General features: G+C 40.0%; 1 protein-coding gene across 1 annotated transcript in view; it reads left to right on the forward strand.

Annotated features, from left to right (window-relative positions):
* Nucleotides 1-3517: 3517 nt before the first annotated feature.
* dicer1 (dicer 1, ribonuclease type III) overlaps nucleotides 3518-12095 on the forward strand; it is a 72290-nt gene continuing 63712 nt past the window's right edge. Inside the window, 9 exon segments of the mRNA XM_034198039.1 lie at nucleotides 3518-3659; nucleotides 6861-6910; nucleotides 7088-7198; nucleotides 8294-8490; nucleotides 8784-8946; nucleotides 9110-9240; nucleotides 10094-10228; nucleotides 10327-10487; nucleotides 10957-11125. Coding sequence (XP_034053930.1) covers nucleotides 8377-8490; nucleotides 8784-8946; nucleotides 9110-9240; nucleotides 10094-10228; nucleotides 10327-10487; nucleotides 10957-11125 — 873 coding nt within the window. The 5' untranslated portion in view covers nucleotides 3518-3659; nucleotides 6861-6910; nucleotides 7088-7198; nucleotides 8294-8376.

Raw genomic sequence — 12095 nt, forward strand, 5'->3', positions numbered from 1 at the left:
TTTCAGTATCTGCACCTTGGATTGCAAGGTTCAATTCTAAATGTATTTTCCAAGTACTTGTACTCTGTGCAATGACCATAAACCTGATCGAATGAAAAGAAATAAGAGTTAGGTGTTTTTCTCAGAGCTATAGGGAGTTGCTGAACTCCAAATGAATTCTAATGTTGCTCTGTTTCTCCTGCGACACAAACGTGCGTGTGTGTTTTGGAGTGCTTCCCCCCATCGGCCAACAAACTAAACACAATGATCAGAACATGCTTTATGTTTCATAGCAAGGCTATACAGCATATGGACACATCACATTAAGTAACATGTAGTCAGGCAGATGTGTAAAGTAACTGAAATGAACTGTGTCAAATCTATTAGGTGCCAACATTTTGTTTTGTTTTCACATTTGTGTTTTCTTCATACTTTATTATCTAAGGCTCATCCATCCATTTGTCTTTAAAATGTTGAGAGGAATATAATCCATTTGCATGTTTTTATTTGATATATTTTGTTGTTTTAATGACACATTTTAGACTTCACGGTTCCTGCCAGATTCCTTTCTAGTCCTTTGTTCATGTGCAATATATACTTTTTACTGTTGACTTTTGTTATGAATTGCTGCTACATCTTCTTTTCTTTGTCACTTTAATATACTTGATTTGTCTTTCAGTGATGTGGTTGCCTCTTTATTTAATATGGTAATCTACTCATTTCATTTGGCCTTCTTTCCGAACTCTCCCCTTTTGCTGTCACAATGTTCATTTTCTCTGTGTAGAACTAAAGATTTCTAATTGTGATTAGTTGTAAAATGTTAAAACGGACCTCAAATCCAGTTTCAGTTAGTATCTTGTATATGTGAAAGTTTGGAGTTGTGCTGTCAGAAACCTGCAGATGATGTTAAGTTTATATATATATATATATATATATATATATATATATATGTATATATACCGTATGATATACCTTTTTCTGCAGGCCCAGTAGGAAAGAAGTAGTACAGCGTTCAGTGTTGAAGGCACTGTGAGGCCTGATCTCTGTGTTGGTGTAATGCTGCCATCCAGAGGACATCATGTGACACAGGCTCAACCAATGGTGGAACGTATCAAGAAACACAGAGGCAGGGAAAGATAAGAGATAATATAAGATAGAACTTTATTGATCCCAATTTGGGACATGTTTGTGTCACAGCATAAAAAGACATGGCATTGTACAATACAAAATTAAAAGACAAGAAATAAACAAGAAAGTATAAAATATACATGTTGAATTCACAAATTAACAATAAAAATATATAAGCAAGGCATTATATTTACATAAGTATGTGACAGATGGAATATTAAATATTAGCCTGAATATATAAATGTAAAATTATTGCAGTAGGCAGGAATGTGTTCCTGTATCGGTCCTTGAGACAGCGGAGCTGCAGCAGTCTGTTGGAGAAGGAGCTCCGTTGACCCTCCAGCTGCAGGTGGAGAGGATGGGTGGGGTTATCCATCATGGACAACAGCCTGTCCAGTGTCCTCCTCTCCACCACAGCTTCAAAGGGGTCCAGCTTGATGCCGATGACTCCTGATCAGTTTATTGATCCTGCTGGTGTCACCGGCTCTTATGCTGCCCCCCCCCCAGCAGACCGCAGCAAAGAAGAGTGCACTGGCCACAACAGACTAGAAGATCTCCAGCATCTTGCTGCACACGTGGAAGGATCTCAGCTTCCTCAGCAAATAGAGTCTGCTCATCCCCTTCTTGTACACAGCGTCAGTGTTGATCCTCCAGTTCAGCCCATTGTCTAAGTGCACTCCCAGGTACTTGTAGTCCTCCACCACAACAACACCCTCTCCCAGAATGCACAGGGGCTGAGGAGACGTCCTCTTCCTCCTGAAATCAATGACCATCTCTCTGGTCTTGTCCACATTCAGAAGCAGATGATTTCCTCCAGTCCACTCTACAAAATCACCCACCAGCGCTCTGTACTCCTCCTCCCGTCCAGCTCTTATACACCCTAATGCACAGTCATCCGAAAACTTCTGCAGGTGGCATGACTCTGAGTTGTATTGAAAGTCAGAGGTGTATAAGGTGAACAGCACAGGACAGCACAGTCCCCTGTGGGGTTCCTATACTACCAACCACCACATCAAACAGCACACTGCCCAGCCGGGCGCACTGTGGTCTGTCCGTGAGGGAGTTGGTAATCCAGGAAATGGTGGACGAGTTTACCCTCAAAGCCTGCAGCTTGCAGAAAAGCTGCTCCTGCTGCTAATCCTGAGCCCTTTTGGATTGGAAAAATATAAATAAATATATAAATATGTTTATTTGCCAATAAAAGCTATGTTTAAAGTAACTGTGTTGATAATCATAATGTTAAGCACAGTGGTGTGAAGTAAATAAGTGCATTTATTCAAGTACTGTTCTTAAGTCCAATTTTGAGGTACTTGAGTATTTCAATTTTTGTTTTGCTACTACATTTATTTAGTAGCTTCAGTTACTTCACAGATGTGGATGAATGATGTGAAATATAATCAAGTGTTGAATCAGACTTTAGTTCCACCTGGAGTAAATCCACCAGCTACCCTGCAGTATACAAAGTCATTCAAACTAGCTGCACCTTTACCAGCTTTGAGAACACTTTCATGATCAATCATTATAAAACACATCATATATATTATTCTGAAATGGACCAATCTGCACAATGACTACTTTTACTTTTAGTACTTTAACTATATGTTGATGCTAATACTTTTGTACTCTTGAGTAACATTTTGAATGCAGGACTTCCTACACTCTGGTACTTCTAATGTTACTTTAGTACGATATATGAGTACTTCTCCTGTCTTCTATTAGTTTGCTTTACTTTTTACAGGCCATGTCTACGTTGTGTACTCTTCCTGCTGGAAGAGCTGTCCAGAACATCAATTTGGCCAAAAGACAGAAAGCGAATTTAGTCACAAGTTCTCTGTCATGTATTTTTGTGTTCAATTTATCATCCAAAACCAATGTTGTTGTTTTTTTGCAGCTGTGTGGAAGAGGTGCTGCTGATTGGTTGCAGTGAGAAGGATGAGGAACAAGTGTGCCTGTGCAAATAATGTGTACTGCATGTGTAAAGCTTCTGCTGCAAGACATACATTTAGTACTGGAACAAAGCTCATGGTTTTAGCAATGGATGGTTGTGTTGACCTAAGAACGTTATCTTATTATTAAAGTAGGTCATTTGACAACCCCCTTACCCTCTGGAAATCATGTGTATGTGTGTGTGTGTGTGTGCGCGTGCGTGTGTGGACAATTACTGCTTCTCAGATGATGGCAGGTTAAAGCATATACATGCTACACTGCAGCAGAATAATAATATCTTTATAATATAATATAATATTATATAATTTAATGAAGGAATGTAATACATTTCCCCTGAAATAAGGCCAGTGGCTGTGTACCTTCAGTACATCATAAAGTGCAGGGATTCTCGTTCACCTTAGTAGAATTGCGTCCCAGAATTGGACTGGCAGTTACGGAATTGACGTTAATGTTTAGACGTAGCAGAGGCCCGGTGGAAGGAAGTGGTCCCAGTGTGAATAAGAAGCCACCAAATCGGGACAGCAAGAGTGAATGACAGTGAGGAAATCCAACGAATGATTTGAAGTATTTTTATCCAAGACTAAAATTGAGAAAAAATACACCAGGTGAGATTATGTAGCACATTCTATTATTGGTCTTCCTGGAATAACATTGCTATTGTGCATGTGTTGGCCTTATTAGCCATTAGCTAGTTAGCAGGCGGCTGTCTGACATGGTGCATGGTGGCTGGAGCCGCTCTCCAGACGTTGTTTAGCCCTACACGCTGTACATTTCGGGTAAAGCCGTTTTCAGTTAAGCTCACGGGAGCAGGTAGGCACACTCGCACATAAAGTTAATGACCATTAAATAGCCAGGCTAAAAACTAGCTGCTTCAATACAGGGACTAACCGTTAATGTAATGCTTGCTAGCCATGCTAGGCTAACTTGTTTAGCGTTGTTTCCATTGCAGTTATGTGTCTTAGCCCTGTTGCTATGTAAGGGGCTAATAGCACAGCTTTTGGCTACTTCATTTGTACCAATACATCACGGTATCAGGTAAGATAACGCAACGTAAATAAGCTAATTATTTATGCTAACGTTAGCGCCCAGCTGTTAGTTAATGGGAGCTAGCGTCTTCAGTTAATACTTTGACACCATAGTGAGGCCAGGGGTCGTGTTGCTCTTTGGAGTCCAGGTTATCTCAAGCAGGCATCTCTAAATAGTTAATAACATAGCTTTAAGGTTACGGCCATGTGTATTACATCAGCTACTCATGAGAAATGGAGCTGCTTAGTTGCTAGCTAGCCAATGTTACTCAGCGTGGTCTCTACTTTAAGTACTTGTTTGACATACTTGAGTATTTCAATGTAATGCTACTTTATACTTCTTCTTATTTATTTATTCATTTATTTAACAGGGACAGTGCACATTAATGAACATTTCTGTAAATGTGCCAGAGTTAGCCAAGAGGCTATTTTTCATCTGTAGTCCCTATATTTCAGAGGCTAATATTGTATTTTTGTACTCCACTTAATTTATTTTAAAACTCTTTATACATATAACTTACTTTGTACATATCATATTAAAACACTGATCTACACAGTATTTCATGTATATACATTTGACAATACAAACTACAATACTCAAATGATCTGACATGTATACAAACAGGATAATATAATAACTGTAATAATATATTACTGCATAACTGGGAGTTTTACTTTTGATACTTACAGTGCTTAGAGATGTACGATTAGCTGATACTTCTATTCTTTATACTATTTTGAAATGGACCATTTTGCATTATGACTACTTTTATTTACAGTTCATTTGAGTGCTAATACTTTTGTACTTTTAACATTTGAAATCAGAACTTTTACTTGCAGCAGAGTATTGTAATACAATAAGTACAATAGTATTTGTACTTTTACTTAAGTATTTCTCCCAACACTGATTCTATGAACACAACACAGGACCCCCCCTGACACCAGCCCACAGACATGATGCATTTCAGGAACGCTCATCATGTACACATGTTGTTCTTTTAATACTTGAGCCAGTTTCATGTTCACCTCTCTGGATATCTTTTGCACATTCCTATACATCCTCATATGTGTAAACGCACCTGGAAATACACTTGATTCGGATGAACTACAATACTTGAGTAAATGTACTTTCCACCATTGAATGTAATGGTTACTGAGCGAGGAAACGGCTAATGCAGAATTAACACCGTTTCAGAGAATCAAATATATGAATGTCAAACAAGCCCTCGTTTATTTAGTTAATGACTGGATATGATGCAGTAACAAAGGTTTGGGACATTGTGTTCTGCATGTTTGTCTTGCTTGAAATACCCCTAGCATATTTATCTCTTTTTCTGGCAGCAAGACTGTGGGACAGTGGCACGCACAGGTGTCAATGATTCAGTCATTTACAACTGACATTAGGATCAATGTTACCGTGTGATATGGTGTTCTATACAAGGGATAGGCTTTTAAGCACCAGACGTATTCATGTGTTCATGTCAGGAGAAGATGTGTTGGAGTGAAGCAAAGGTCAACCAGTGGAACATGTTTTGGACTGTTGTTCAAATGGCATGTGCTGATCCTGGTCGGTCATTTCTGATTGTTATAATCTTTTGATCCTTATTTTGCACATAATGAATGTTCTGTTTTTATATACCATTTCAAACTGGCCTATACTGATACTTTGTGACATGTGACACTGATGATTATGTTATGTGGCTAATGTAATTGATATTTGAAGTTTCAAAATAGATAAAGGCCTCTTATATGTCGTATGTTTCCGTCAGTAGCTGGGGCTCAGGGTGTAAAGGACTGTCTGCAAAGGGTCAGTGGTTTGATCCCTTTGACCCGTCCATACTCTGTTTTCAGGTGTGTGGAAGTTGTAAATGTTTCAGCTAAATGACATATCATTGGGATTTTCACTTTGCTAGTGGTATGTAAATAACATTCTACAGGCAGAAATACTGGTTTTCCAAATACAGTCAACTGGTTTAATACACACAAACAAAAGCGTTCACGGGCTTGCTGTTTGTGAAAGAAAACCGAGACTTCCCATAGAGGCAGTTTTCCAGGTGACCGTGCCGTCGTGTGGATCTTTTGCCCCTCTGTTTACACTTTTACAGATTAGATATGATGCGGACAGACCGTGTTTTCTCAGACTCACTGATCCACGTAAGTTCCTCTGAAGGGGCTCAGCAGTACATACACCAAGCAACAACAGTCCAGGGATTGGTGAAATAGTTGTAACACACACGTCTGTCTTTATAGTATAAGTCCTTTGCCCTAACGCAGACGAGAGGAGGACAGCACGCCTGGCCCCGGACAGCTGAGGCAGTGAGACCTAAAGCTGCCACTAGTTCATCTATGGAGGTCCTATGTCAAATCAAATGCTGAAATGTGTTGCCAAACATACTTGGGGAGGAAGAGAAACACTGTTCTAGTGATGGATCCATCCTTCCTCTGCTCATTGCACCCAGCTGTACCCAGTACAATTTTCATTTAGCTCTGCGTTGCCGTTTAGTGGGCAGCTGTGGCTCAGGAGGTAACGCAGTCGTCCTCCAATCAGTGTGGTTACATTCCCCTGCAGTCAACATGTCGTATCCATGGAGAAGATACTTAACCCTTAAATTGCTCCCGATGGCCAACAGTGTTTGAGTGAATGTTAGTCTCCTTGCACGGCAGCCTCTGCCTCTGTATGAATGTGTGTGAATGCTGACTTGTATATGTAAAAGTGCTTTGAGTGGTCGTAAGTTTGAAAAACACTATAATAATGCAGTCCGTTTATCATTGTCTTTGCAGAGCTGAGGAGGACCCATTCACAGTCCTTGACACTTCTCATTTGTGTAGAGGTGAGTAATTATTATATCAGTCTAACAGTACTACATTAGCATCAGCAGATGCAGTCTCTGTGGAACTTGTATCCTTCCTCTACATACCTAGCCATTAACTACACTGTAATATAGACTTCTATATGTCTATCATATCTGCATTGCAAACTATAACAATGTTCTCTGTTTGGTTTTCAGGTCTGTTACCTACTAAATGTGGGGCATCATCAGTACTTGATTGAGAGCCGTTTTATCATGAAGCCCAGATTAAGTGTTGTCTGCTTATTCAAAAAGTCACACTTATTACCTGTAAGTATATTTCCTAAGAAATTCCTTCTTATTGACCAAATAATGTTCCCCCTTTAGAACTCACGCTGTTTTCTAAACCACATGCTCAAAGACATCTTCTTCTCAATATCTAAGCTATATCATATTGCAGACAAGAGCCAACACATCATTTTATAATGAATACATTATGATACCATTAAAAAGTTCTATCACCCAATACTCATTTCAGTGAATAGAGTTGAATGTGTCACAGTGTAACTCTGGAACCTCCATTCAAGTTACCCAGCACACCTGTCGCTAACGGCTATCTTCAACTCACTTCTCTTCCGCCTGATTTGCTGTTCACAATGTGGCAGAGAAATCATATGGCGTGTCCCCTGGATTCGTCAGTAGTGCATTTATTGCGTTATGTTGGTTTTAAAATGTCAGCCATTGGTAAACTCGGTGACTTTTGAGCCCTGATCCGTGGTACTGAAGAAAAACAAGTGCTGTCACATTTGTGTTGTACAAAGACGTCTAGAGCGACTCAGGTTCAAAGACTTGATTTATGGCAGGTACCATTAGAAGGTCCATTCTTTCATATTCAATGGAAAAATCCAATCTTTTCAACCGCACACCTTGTATCACATTTCCAGACCACATTGCTACATTTCAAACTTAATTTGGGAAAACAAGAGCTCCAAAGAGGCTGTTATCAAGTTCTGAACAGGTGTTTTATCAAACTCCAAACAAGCCATTTTCTAAACAAGCTTTACTCAAGCCCTTAACAAGTCATTGTCATGTTCTAAACGATCACCTGTTGACCTTCTCTAAGGAACATCCAAAAGCACTTGATCTGTAAACAAGCTGCCCTTTCCCCAAACAAGTTCTAATGAAGCTGTCCTCAAGCTCTACTCTAATGTAGAAGCTCTTCCATTGCTGCTGTCACATTGTAAGCTGCTTTAGAGCTCTTAATGAGCTGTTCTTGCCTTCTAAATAACGCTTTCAAGCCCTGAAAAAGCGACTTAAAAGCCGTTGTCTGCTCTAAGTGGTTTGCATACACACTAGAACTCATCGTCTCTAATCAGTTATGTGTGGCAGAAAGTCTGTAACACAGTTCCTTCATCTCCCCCACAGTGAACCTCTGTAAAGGATTATGAAATGAGATAAAGTGTACGACTGGAGGAGCACTGCCCCCCCCACCTCCACCTCTTTGAAGCATGGCAGGCCTACAGCTGGTCACCCCTGCCACTTCACCCATGGGGCCTTTCTTTGGTCTGCCGTGGCAGCAGGAGGCTATCCATGATAACATCTATACACCGAGGAAATATCAGGTAAGGAGGCTTGTGTGTGCCAGCTGCTATGTGTTGTATACGTCTGTTGAGGATAAGTCAACAAAAAAGGCAAGAGGCGATGGAGTGTTGCGTCTGTGACGGTATAAGACTACAGTACTGAACCATTTTTGAAGTAGAAGCATCAGCTTATGATTGATAATAGCTATATAGAAAGGTGCTAGTTGATGCCAACTCATTTGGAGCTTTAGGACCGATTCCTGTTGATTTGTTTTCATTGGTTAGAAATGTGTTTATTATATACCTGTCAGTAAACCTTGACCTTTCCTCCACAGGTAGAACTTCTTGAAGCAGCTATTGAACATAATACTATCGTCTGCTTGAATACTGGCTCAGGGAAGACCTTTATTGCAGTTCTTCTAACAAAAGAGCTCTCCCACCAAATCCGTGGACATTACCAAGAAAATGCGAAGAGGACTGTTTTTCTGGTGAACACAGGTACCTGCTGACGTGCAACAGATGTTTCTTTCCCTTAGTGCGTCTCTTTTTCTCAAATACCTATTGTAAACGGCACTGGTCATTCCCAAATTTGACCAAAGTTATTTTTCACATCAATTCTGATGTATATGTTTGATTTGACATGCTTCTCTCTGGCCTACAGCTCTGACTGTAGTTCAGCAGGCAGCTGCAGTCAGGACTCACTCTGACCTCGCGGTGGGAGAGTACACAGACGTGGAGGAGACCTCAGCATGGACTGACCAGCGATGGAGTCAAGAGTTAATCCAGAATCAGGTGTGCTGCTTATTTGTCTCAGTAAATTAACACTAGCTTCATGCTAGTTCCATGCTTATGGATGTTGGGACCGTTTTGCAGACTTTTGTCAGCTGTAAGAATTGACCATTAGGTAGTTGTACCTGTGTTGTTCTTTGACAGACTTGTTAAAGTACAATGCATCAAATGACATTGTGGGTTTAACTCGGATTAATAACTCTAACTTTTGACCATAATTGGGCTATTTAGGGAGTGCTGCAGTGATGATGTATTTTTGTAGGCTAACCCGGAAGTTAGCATACCTTGGGCTCCCTAGGTACAAAAAGCAATATTATTTTCCCATAGGATTTTGGAGTATTGCAGAAATGAAGCTCTGTGGCAAACAAAGGTTTATGATACCTACACGTTTTGTTCAGCAGGATAATCTCCACATTTTAACACCAATTTTTTATTTATTTTAAAGCGTTAATACAATAAATAAAAAGGGTTAATGCTAAAATGCTAACGCATGGCTAAGAAAGTTCTAAGATAAAGGTGGCTTATGATGCATGTCATGACATTTGGTAGTTTAATTTAGACACTTGTTAAAGAGCGCAGTTTTTAAGACTCATAGAGACTTCAGACATTATCCAGTGGTGTGTATTTACTGACATATTTTTAGTTACACAACAAAACATGAACATCTCTTAAGCTTGTTTCTACCCACAGACGTGGTTTCAGATATTTAACATAAAACAGTGCTAAAATGCTAACTCATTTCTGAGTTATGGACTCATTCCCGCACCACTCTATTTGCACCTTCATTACCAATCATTCCATAGTCATTGCTGAAAATAATATGGTCTCCTCTCTTTCTTAATACTCTCTTCTACAGGTGCTGGTCATGACCTGCCACATATTCCTTCACGTTCTAAAGAATAAAATCTTGCCGTTGTCTAAAATCAACTTGGTGGTTTTTGATGATTGTCACCTGGCCATCACAGAGCACCCTTACTGTGAGATAATGAAGGTGAGATTGTTTTTGTTTGAGTTGTTTTGTATTGTATTTTGCAGGAAAGTGGTCCAAGACAAGTGAGAATGACTTGACTCTGTTCTGTTTCTGTGCAGCTGTTTGAGGGCTCCTCATGCTGCCCTCGTATCCTGGGTCTCACAGCCTCCATTCTGAACGGGAAGTGTGACCCGTCAGAGCTGGAGCAGAAGATCCTGAGTCTGGAGAGGGTCCTGAAGAGCAATGCTGAGACCGCCACTGACCTTGTGGTTCTGGACAGGTACAAAGCCCTTACTTCTGATCTATGTCTTTATGACTTTATTAGGATCCCCGTTAGCACTAGCATGAGTATTAGCTATTCATCCTGGGGTCCACACACATGCAGTCAAACACACATTCACACAGTTTAGCCATTTCAATTAAGTAAACACTCTGCACTTAAAGACATGTTAAATACCCCAAAAATAAATAATAGTAAGCAATGAATATAAAATGTAATTATCTGCAAAGGAAGATATATACTTTTACGCTTGTTTTCATTTTTCTCGAAACCATTGAAAAAAACCCAGGAGTGAACAGCTACAGTATATGTATGGTTAATGTGTGTCAGTTACCACTATACATAGCGACAAGAAATGTCCTTGGTAACACTTAATTCAAACAGAAAGGTGAAACATAGTGTTCTCCCAATGAATGAAAATGAATGACCCAGATTGGCCTGCCAGTAACCTACTCTGTGTTGTATTCAGATATTCCTCTCAGCCCAGAGAAGTGGTGCTGGACTGTGGCCCCTACCTGGATAAGAGTGGTCTCTCTCAGTGTCTGCAGGAGGAGCTGAAGGAAGCGCTCCACTTCCTGAACGACTGCAACCTCTGTGTCACCAGAGAGGACCGGGACCCCACCTTCATCTCCAAACAGGTCAGAGCTAGCAAGACTAACTATTGTTTTTAGAATGTATTTCAATTTTTAATCACAGTGCTGTTCGGCCTTATACTTGGCTCCAGTATTGCTTATAGCTTTTTTTGAGAACCGCTTCTAGAAACAACACACTTGACACTGCACTTACTGGGATCCAGACAGACACAGTTGTCGCTGTGGAACACTCAGAGAGACACAAGCTAAAAGAAGATATCATGTGGACACAAACAGAACTCTTAATGTCAAAGTCTGTTGCTCACTAATTGATGTATGTGTAAAAAAGAAAATCTGTTTGCCATCTTCTTTTTAATACTAATACCTAGGGATGCTCCGATCGGGGCTTTTGGGGCCAATCACCGGAATTAGTATCAGCCGATACCGATCATAGGGTGGGTGGGGGCTATGGGGATCTTCCATTTAAAGTGATGTTTAAAACTCAGTTCATGGGGCTCGTTTTTATATTGCTTCAGTTTATAATCGTAACAGATGGAAAAGTTCAGATGAATTTTTCAATACATGATGCGCTTCCACAAACAACAACCAACATAATTATTACATTCAAATGAAGTACATTATTCAAGTTTACATTAACTTTGGATAATAACTCATGACATTTTAAACGAGAGTTGGAGAGTCAGAGCATTGTAAAGGCTGAAAAGATGAGTTACTTTTCTGATATTATTTCTAGTAATTTAAACAAACCGTGTTATTTTTAAAACCATTGATGCTATGTTAAACTCTCCTTTATCCACTTGAATTGAAGCTTCAACTGAGGTGTGTGAACAATTTCTCTGCTATTTTATAGACAAGATCTCCACTATTAGAGCCTGTATCTCACGACCCTCTTTTGACCCCTCCATTGACATCACATGCACTGCTGTCTTCCAGCAGTTTGGACCTGTGTCGTTGTCATCTCTTAGTGACATTGTTGCTAAATTAAAACCCTCATCTTGTCCCACAGACCCAGTCC

Source organism: Gymnodraco acuticeps, unplaced genomic scaffold (assembly GCF_902827175.1).
Source record: "Gymnodraco acuticeps unplaced genomic scaffold, fGymAcu1.1, whole genome shotgun sequence".
Taxonomy (NCBI): Eukaryota; Metazoa; Chordata; class Actinopteri; order Perciformes; family Bathydraconidae; genus Gymnodraco; species Gymnodraco acuticeps.